At 53.3% G+C, this 10,218-nt stretch overlaps 1 protein-coding gene across 1 annotated transcript; it reads left to right on the forward strand.

Moving 5' to 3' along the window:
- Positions 1–1,570: 1,570 nt before the first annotated feature.
- Positions 1,571–5,872, forward strand: C16H10orf71 (chromosome 16 C10orf71 homolog). Its single transcript, XM_032609338.1, has one exon. The coding sequence runs from the start codon at positions 1,571–1,573 to the stop codon at positions 5,870–5,872; it is 4,302 nt and encodes a 1,433-aa protein (XP_032465229.1).
- Positions 5,873–10,218: the final 4,346 nt, after the last annotated feature.

The following is a 10,218-nucleotide window of genomic DNA, read 5'->3' on the forward strand; positions in this document are numbered from 1 at the left end:
GCATTATTCACAACAGCCAAAGGGTAGAAGCAGCCTAAGTGTCCAATGACAGATGAATGAGTAAACAAAATATGGTGTATACATATTTTGCAATACTGTTTAGCCTTAAAAAGGAGGGAAATTCTGACACATGTTGCAGCATGGATGATCCTTGAGGACATTGTGCTAAGTGAATAAACCAGTCACAAAAAGACAAACACTGGTTCCCCTCATATGAGGTACCTAGAATAGTCAAATTCATAGAGGCAGAAAGTAGAATGGTGATTTCTAGGGGCTTGGGGAGCAGAGAATGGGGAGCTGTTGTTTAATGGATACAGAGTTCAGTTTTGCAAGATGAATGCACTTAATACTACTGAACTGTACACGTAAAATGGTTAAGATAGCACATTTTATGTCATGTGTATTTCACCACAATTTTAAAAAAGAAGAAGAAAAGAATGCAATGAAGGGACTATCACAGAGGTGTAGGCACAATTAGGGAGACCCCAGGATGTGGAGTCACTGAGGAAGTGACAGCCACTCTTCCGGCAGCCCCAGGGGACAAGGGCAGCAGTGTTGCAGGGCCCAGTGAGAGTCAGAGCCCAGGGGAGGGGCTGTAGTTAGAGAGGACTGTAGTGCTGCCAGGACCCCACTCCACAGTCAGAAGCAGGAAGTGGGGGGACAGAAATGCCAGGAAGGCTGGCTCCCCCTTGATCCAAGCTCCCACCAGCACCTCCCACTGGCCACACCCAAGGGCAAGTTAGAGAGTGAAGGATCCCTGGTGAGGCAGGCTCTGGGGGACTGTGCCCTCTTGGGGTGGCTCTGGGACAAGGGCAGTCAGCAAGCAGACAGCCTAGTGGCTCCTGAGCTCTGGGTTCTTACAGCCTGAGGAGGGGATAAGCAACAAAGAAGTACATTTAGTTTTAGATTGTGCTCAGTACCCCAAAGAAAATAAACCAGGCCCTGTGAGAGAGAGTGAGGAGGGAACACCCTGTGGAACGCCAGGGAAGTTCACTCTGCAAAAATGACACGTCTGGACCTTAGGCACTGTATTAGTCAGGGTTGTCCAGAGGAACAGAACCAATAGGATGCATGTACATATACACGGAGGAAGAAGGAGATTTATTGTAAGGAACTGGCTCATGTAACAGTGGGACTGGCAAGTCTAATATCTTCGGGGCAGGCCAGCAGGCTGGACACACAAGGGGGAGTTGAAGTTGCAGCTCCAGTACAAAGACTGGAGGTAGAATTGCATCTTGCTCCGGGGATCTCAGCCTTGTGGATGAGGCCCACCCACGCTGTGGAGAGTAAACTGCTTTACGGACATTTGACCAAAAACTGGGCACAATGGCCCAGCCAGGTTGACACGTAAAATCGACCATCCAGACCAGCGTGTCATGCTTATATGGAGCCGCTAAGTTGAATATTATATTCATACCCTGCACTTTTTCCTTTTGCAGAGAAAAAAAAATTCCCACTTTGTAATTGCCCCTGGTCATCGGGAGGCTCCAGTTTTGTGGGGAGAGGGCTGCATCCAACCCTTCCTAAATCATCACCCAGAGACGCCCACTGACTGACAGGGACGAAGAGGATGCAGGGGAGTAAGAAGTGCACGGACGGCTTCAGCGACTCCTCGAGCATTGGCAGCGTGCTGGACGATGCAGACAGGGAGGTGAGCAGCCTCACGGACCGGGCGTTCCGGAGCCTGTGCATCTCAGAGGACGCATCCTTCCATGACTCCGACCTGGCCCTGTCCCCGGATATCACTCGCCAAGTGTTCGGGAATTTTCACCAGAGGACGGCGAGCCATACCCATAGGAAAAGCGGCATTTGGAGCCAGTTACCATCCCAAGGCACGGAGCATGCCGGCTGGGCAGCCACGTTCCAACAGCTGCCCAAGTACGTTCAAGGGGAGGAGAAGTATCCCAAGAGCAGCCCCCCACTGACACCAGCCCAGAGGAGACTGGAAGTGCCAGTTTCCGGCCTGAGGAGCAGCAACAAGCCTGTTTCCAAAGTGTCGTCACTGATTAAATCTTTCGACAGGACTGAAAGCCAGCGTTGTGACAGCAGGCCTCCTACCAGCAAGCCTCCAGCTCTCAAAAATCCCCCCAAATTTGCTCCTCTTCCAGAAAGCGGTGTCAACTTCTGCTTCGATTCTGCCGTTTTGACGGTCAGGAGGGTGCCTGCTGAAGTCTCCAGCACCCATAAGACTAGCCACCAGCCTGGCAGGAAGCACGGACAGCAGGAGTCCCCCAAGAATCCTGAAATGGCCTGTCATGGCCCCAACAGCTTCCTCCCAACGCCCGAAAATGCAGCCAACTCATTTGAGTCAAAGTTCCCCTCTCCGGCCCACAGGGCAGCCACCAGCGAGACTGGAAGGGGCCAGGAGTGGGCTCGCAAAGGGACCTTTCTTCATAGTGAAAACAGTGCTTTTGAGTCATGGAACGCCCACCAACCCAGGCTGCCCGAGAGGAAGGATGCTGCTGACACTGTCACAGAAAGCAAGGCTCCCAAGCATTACGAGGACACGTCCTTGTTAAGAGAGCCCCCGGCCTCTGAGCACAAAGCCTCCCCCTGCCACATCCGGGCCGGCTGCGGTCAGGAAGAGAACAGGCTGGCCGCAGGGACTCACTCCACATCTGGAACCTGGGGATCTAGGGACCTGGGAGCCCAGGTATTTGCTACGGAGGGAAAAGCTTCCAGCTCACAGCCTGAGCCTCCATTGAAACCGACCCATGCCCCCTGGAGGAAACCAAAGTCTGGCAAGGGAGGTAAAGAAAGCCTACAAGATGCTTCAGAAGAGAAGAAGAAGACCAACTGGAGAGGCCCAGCCTTGTATACAAAGCACAATCCCCAGGGGCAATTTCCAGAAAAGGATGCCCTCGACATGCCTGTGGACCCCCACGAGCATTACGATCCTCCTTTCAACATCAGTAAGCTTCTGACCCCTGTCATACCCAACAAGCATGTGCTGGAGTCCTCCAACAGCCAGCCAGCAGAGGTAACCCCATCACCCACAGGACAGCTAAACGGATACCAAGAGAAGGAGCCCGGTGAATGTCAGTCCCGGGACAGTTACAAATCCAAAGCCCCCAGCCTGCCGTTCAACCTCAAAGATGTGCGGAAATGTGTGAAGAGCACGTACAGTCCCTCGCCTCTCTTGAAAGGCCCTGATGAGAAAACCAGAGGCAAGCAAGAATCCCTCAGCAACGGCGGCCTCCTTCCCAACGGGCTCGAGGAAAGCCCTCCAGACGAGCTTTCTAAGGAGACACCAGCTGATGCCCCCTCTGTGTCACTCATCAGTACGCAGAAGGACCCCAAAGCTGACCCCGGTGCAGCCTCTGCAGACAACTACCTAACTCTCACCTCGCCATCACCTAACACCAAAGCCCCCTTCTGTGTCAACGGCGAGGCCGCCGACAGGAACAGCTATGAGAAGGACGATGCCAATGGAGAATCGGAGATGGGTGGTGCCAGGCCCAGCTGGCGTCCAGACTCCAGGGAACACTGCCCCAGGAAGCATCTGTCTCTGAAGATTTGCAGTGGAGACCCTGAGGCAGGGAAGGCTGCGGAGACCCCAAAGACCTCCGGCCTAGAGAATGGATTCTTGAGATCCGTCTCTCAAGAAACAGAACCTGAGAGAGAGACAAGCCTTCAGAATCCAAACTTCAGCCAGAAATTCTCCCCAGGGCCCCTTTCTCCCGAGGAGGAAGATGTGTTTTACAGTGACAGCCAGTCTGATTTTATGCCAGGCCTCAAAAGTAAGAGCAAATTCAGCACCAGCTCTTCAGATCAGTCCTTTGCCTCGTTCGAGGACCAGCAGAAGACGTGGTTTGCCGAGAGCCAGCAGGAAGAAAGGAGGAATGACGTGAGTGTAGGTGACAGTCAGAAGGATGAGAAGGAGAAAGCGATGGAGGAAGATGAACTACGATACCGCACCTTGAGTAATGGGCACGCATGCATGGAGGAGCACAGCAGGTGGGAATCCTTGCAAGGAGAAGAGGAAAGTTTGCCGGAAGGTAGCCCCGGGAAGGCGTCGAGGGAGGAAGCTAATTTCAGAGGCACTGGCATTGGGGGAAGTAAGGATACAGCTCTTTCACATGCCAAAGACCTAACCCCTTCACCATGTTCCACTTCAAACAAGCACATACTCTTTGCAATTAAAGACAACACCCTCAGGGCCACCCCCGTGATAAAGCCCATCATGCTGTCCCTCCTGAGATCCATGTCCTCAGATTCCCTGCTGGGCACTGGCCACAAAGAGGAGGAGCTGCCAAGGCCAGGCTGGGGCAGGGATGCTGGTCTTTGTGCCCCCGACAGCCGGGAAATGCCCAGCACTCTGACACCCACCAGCGTGCAAGGCACACACTTGAAGGGGGCGGCCTGTGAGGATATGGAGGACCGCGGGAGGGGTCCCAGCGCAGCCAGGTCAGAGACGTCCCAGGCAGCCCCAAAGGGGTATGTCCCATTTCCTCCACTCACAGGAGAGGGCCAAGGGTTGAAGCCACCCCGAGAGGCCGTACATAAAGTCGTGGCCAGCAATGGCAAGAGCAGTTCCATAGACCAGGGGAAGCTGGATGCTCCAAGGTGCATCCCCACGATTGCTTTGCCAGAAGGCGACCTAGAAGACCAGCCACCCCTACAGAAGCTTGGAACCTGTTGGGAAGAGCAGGCACAAGGCTTCCAAAGTCACTTTTTGTCTACACCCAGAGCACAGCCCCCGGGGAGAAGACTGGTCCCTGGTGAGCTAGCAGCTTCCCCCAGCGCCAGCTCCCTGGAAGAGAGCAATGCATGCTCCCCTGCCACCAGCAGCATTTACGATGATGCTTACCAGGCCCCCAGTGAGCCCAGCCTGCTGCCAGGGGAGCCTCCCCACAGCAGCCCCTGGGCCAGTCCCCGCCCTGGCAGGGTGGCGCAGAGGGAGGACCTGACACATGCTCTCACGTGGGAGCCCGGCTCCGACCCCCAACTGGAGCCATCAGCAGAAGACCTCAGGACACTTTCTCCAAGAGGCTCATTGTTGGACGTGACCACCAGCTCAGCTGGCCTCCTGGAGAAGCCAGAGCCTCCTTCTCAGCTGGAGAGGGCGGCTGGCAAGCCTCCAGCAGTCCCACCCAAAACAGAGAAGGCCCTGCGGCGGGCCAAGAAGCTAGCAAGCAAGAGGAGAAAGACCGACCAGCCACAGGAAAAGCATGGCGAACGCCGGGAGGAAAAGCTGCACCCCGAGGACTCAGAGCGTAGGCCACCTTCCCCTGGAGAGAGGCCCCCAGCCGGGTTCCCCATGGTCCGTTCCCTGCCCCCTCCCGTGCGCCGCCACTCAGTATCTGCCTTCTCAGAGCCGATCCAGAGGCAGCCTGGGGGCTCCCAGTCCCTTACACCCCTGTCCCCTTACCCTGCCACCCAAAAGGTCCTCCAAGACCCCCAATCTGGAGAGTACTTTGTCTTCGATCTGCCGCTCCAGGTGAAAATCAAGACCTTCTATGACCCAGAGACGGGCAAATACGTCAAGGTCTCCATCCCATCCTCTGAGGGCGGTTCCCCTGAGCCAAGCCCGCCGGATGCCCTTGCTGCTCCCTACGTGCTGTACCCGGGCTTCCGGCCCCTGCCTGTGACAGCCTTGATGCCCCTGCGCTGCTCCTCTCAGCTCTCTGCCCCCACCTTCCTAAGGCAGCGCCCTCACACCGCCGAGGCAGCTGGCCCCAGGCCCCAGAGCGCCCAAGATGCTGGCCTGCAGCTGGCCTCTGAGCCTCCCAGTGACCCCACCCAGCACTCTGCAGGCCAGTGCCCCGAGGGGCGCCCCCAGAGCCCAGGGGAAGAGGTGGGAGATGCTCCGAGACTGCATATCATCTCCACTAACGACCTAGAGGACTTTGCCATGGAAGGCATTTCTTGAGAATCACAGCAGACTAACCCACCCCCCAATAAACCCAGAAGAGCTTACTTCTCCCTCCCCCAGAACAATCAAACACACACACACACACACACACACACACACACACACACACAAACATCAACTCATACTCAGCCTTCTAAGATCCCTAAAGTTTCAAAGGAAGTGGGGATCCTCAGAAAACCCGACCTGCAGGGCTCCACAGGGCTCCCCTCCCTGGGAGGGCGCTGCTCTGCCCTCGTAACAAGTCCCTTCTGAGCCTCTTCCTGGATCCAGGATCTGCTCCACTTCTTTTCTCCTCCCCTCCCTGCTCCCTGTTCTCCCCTGGCCCTGCCACCAGGGTGGGTCCAGCCTGATTCCCTGAGAAGCTGTTCCCGCCAGCATTCCACCCACTCCTCCTCAAGGGTCGGCTCGCACAGTGAGCAAACCCCAGGGCCCCCCAGAAGCACTGCGCTGCACTGAGCCCTGCCCGGCCAGCAGACCGCCCAGTACACCCCCTCCTAGGTCAGGTGTGGCACTCGGCGGCCACCCCACCCTCGCTCAGACACAGCAGCCCTTTCCAGCTCACCTTCGGGGGGAAATGGCTGAGGGCTGAACCAAGGCAATCTTGCAGAAATGTTTATTTGAATAGAATGGGTTTTCTTTACTGAGGAAACTTTCCTCTGAAGGTTATTTTCTGATCACCTTGTAAAAAGTGAAACAAGTTTGCAGATGCGGTTCTGTCCCTGGCCTCCTGTCTTTCTTCTGTGGGCAGTGGTGGGTCTGTGCTGGTGAGTAAAGTGTCGTGCCTTCCAGGCCTCCCATCACGACTTGGCAGCCACCCAGGGTCTCCACTCTGAACAGAGTGGCCTCGACACCCACCGCGGTCCCAGAGTCCCTGCTTGATCCTTTAACACCTGTCCGAGCCTTCTCGGGCCAGGCTCTCCACCAGCGCTGGGGCGGCAGAGATGAGCAGGACCCACGTCCGCCATCGAGGTGATCTGGGACCTGAGTCAGGCCCTGACGGTCCCGATTTAATGACCTATGCTCAAAAGGAAATCATGCTTCCCCCAAGTCCCTCTGGGAGTTGGAGGGAAGTATCTGAATCAACTGAGGGGAACAGAGTGCTGTCACCACCTCTGCACCTCTGAGAGCAGTGAGGGTCTGTGAGCAATGCCCACTGTGGGCAACGTGCTGGGAAGGAAACAGACCGGCCTCGTGGGCCTCCACCCGGGGCTTCCGCTGAAGCCTCTTAATTCTTGTGCTGTGGGAAACACGGGCTAGAGTGTCTTCAGCCTTGTTTAGAAGGGGCAGCTGTCAAGGCAGCTGTCAGGACTGCACTGCTCACGTCCCAGGAGACCACACAAAATGTATCACCCTGGTCCTTTTGGCCAACATGCCATTTCCAGGCTGGGAAGGTGGGGAGGCACCCAGCTCACCACGTCCCAGACTCGTGCAAATACTGGGGTTTTGAAGATATTCTGGGTCGTAATTTGGATTCAGAATTTTACACCTGTTTGATTTTCCCAAAAGTGCAGCCACACCTTAATTTCATTCTGAAAATGTTACACAAGTCCCCCAGCCTTGGCATAGCTCGTCTACACCTGGTGAGTCAGCCGAATAGTTAGCCAAGAATTCAGGTAGGCCATTGTCTGAGAAATCTGGTTCGCACGAGTCACTCACCAGGCTGCCAGTGAAGCGAGCTGGGACCTTGGCTCTGCCACCAAATCGCCGAGCATCCTCTCACCTGTTTTCATGTTACTCAAATAAGAAAGATAATATCTCATTTCAAAATTCTCAGGGCCCAGGAAAAGAATTACCTAACAAAAAAAGAGTCCCCCGGTTAAAAAAGAACCATAGTTACAGTAACCACAAGGAAAAATATACTTTACATAAGAGGAGCTTATGTTTGGGGACCAGTCATCTTCTGTCTTAGAAGCAATACAAGCAAGGATATTGAAGGAGCTAAAAGCATCAAGATAGATATTTGGAGATCAAGGTCAACTCCCCAGTCCTCTTTGCTCCTGTGAATGTAAAAGAGGAACAGGGCATCTGGCAGAATGCAGCACCCACTCACAAATCTAGAATAAGGATTCCTTGGACACCTGGCTCTCCAGCAAGTCAGCTAGAGGGAAGGCTTCCATCACTTACAGCAAAGTACCTAAATTCCTAAAAAGCAGATAATGTCTCCAGGGGACAAAAGTCACTGAAGACCAACTCATTTGCAAATGAGTTTCTTTCAGTTTCTTTCTGTTTGGGGTTGGGGGGAGTCATTTATGCCTCCTTCCTTCCTCCTCCCCCCCCTCCCTGCTTCCTCCCTCTTACCCTCTTTTTTTCTCTTCTTTCCTCCCTCCCTTCACAAACATTTTCAGAGTCCCTGTGCTGTGCCAGGCGCTACACTGGGCATCAAAGATACCATGATAATAAGATCTGATCTCTGTGCCCAGGGAATTAAAATCTAACAAAGAAAGACAGTTACAGTCCCACATGGTAAGGGATGTAATAGGGTGGCCTGAAGAGCATCTGACTCATATCCTGGAGGGAAAAAGGGCTTTCCTGCAGGAATGACACCTGAGCTGAGCCAGGAAACACAAAGCTGTGCATTAGCTTGTGAAGAAACAAGAATTTCCCCCCTTTCATCTATCTATCAAACAAAAGTGACATGTACTAGATACTAATAGATCTGTCTTGCCATATCAAAGTGTATTGGTTTAACTAATTGTTCTTTAGCATTTCTAATCAGCACAAACATAGAACCAGTGTAGCCAGGCAGGATAGACCTTTGCTGATATGTCCTTCAACTTCTGAATTGAAATTTCACTCATCTGAGTTGCCCAGAAAAACCACTGTTTCTATCATTATGTTTAGTAGGGTAGTGGTAAGAGTTGTGAACATATTGTTTGTGGAAACTGTAGGTAAAGACCACGCCTACATCTTCTGTTTACTATGAGTTATGGCCCTTTACTATGAGTTATGGCCCTTCCAAGTGTCTCCTGGGGAGGGGAGATAAACGCAGAGCACCTCGAGGGAACGATCAAAGGTCCTGGGGCTGCTCAACGGAAAATGACCAAGAGCTTACACTGTCCATCACACAAGCTGTGCCAGCCCCTGACTGGGGAGATTTGAGCCTGGTCTCCGACCTCACTACAAACCTATGAGAGGAACCCTCATTAGCTTCCTGTTACTGTAAATAAGCAAAGGCCCTGAGACGTGGAGTAACTTCCCATAGTCAACAGTCACCGGGTGAGGGGCCCACACAGGAACTCAGGTCTCTCTCACTTCCAGGCAGGCACTTGAGCCCCCAGTCATGCATCTCTAAGTGTGGTCTGTAAACCTGCAACCTCCACATCACCAGGGAACTTGTTAGAAATCCAGGATCTCCATCTGCATTTTCAAAAGATTCCCCAGTGATTTGTTTGCACATTAAACTTTGAGAAGTGCTAGCAGCTCCTGTTTGGCCTGGAAAGGAGAAGATTTAGGGGAAACAAATCAATATCTTCATGTCTCTCAATATCACCATGGGAGGAAAGAGAAACTTACACGTCTGGGTGGGAGAGTTGCAGGGATGCTGATTCACACTGACTATGAGAAAGGCATCTCTAATGACTACAGCTGTCTCCATGTGGCGCAAGTGGCTTGGGGAGGGCTAAGCTCCCTGTCATTGGAGATGTTCAGTAGAAGCCAATGACCCCTCTCCCAAGACAGGGATGGATGCCGATGTCAAAGGGGGCCTAATGCCAGCTTTTGAGACCCCAGGCTCCATGTGGGGCTCCAGCATGCCGATGTCATGAATCCAAAGTCTACACGGGGGATGGCCACGTGAGTGAAACATACGAGGGAAATGACTGCACATAAAAGAGGAGCTCTGGGCAAAACCCAAATTCTATGTATGTGAAAAGCATTGGGGCCCAGAGAACAAACACCCTGACACTGGACACTTCCACATCATTGCCATAAGTGGAGCCCCCATCTCTACTCTTCCGTGCACTGGTAGCCTGTCGTGTACCTGTGTTAGGTATGTATCTGAGGGCCCTCCGTCCAGCCAGGTGACCCACTGTATGGGGCAGTGTGACTTCAAGGGGCCTCGCCATCTGTCCTGATCCACACACCTTGACCACCCTTCCCCTGCCAAGTTTGCTGACTTCCCAAAGAGTGGATACCTTCTGATGGAAACCTTTGACCAATGTTCAATATCACTAGGGATGTTCAAATCAAAACCATAATGAGGTGTCACCGCATACCCATTAGGATGGCTACTGTACAAATTAAAAAAAAAAAAAAAACCCAGAAAACAGGTGTTGGTGATGTCGTGGAGAAAGTGGAACCTTTATGCATTACTGGTGGGAATGTAAAACAGCGCAGCTGCTGTG

Source organism: Phocoena sinus, chromosome 16 (assembly GCF_008692025.1).
Source record: "Phocoena sinus isolate mPhoSin1 chromosome 16, mPhoSin1.pri, whole genome shotgun sequence".
Classification (NCBI taxonomy): Eukaryota; Metazoa; Chordata; class Mammalia; order Artiodactyla; family Phocoenidae; genus Phocoena; species Phocoena sinus.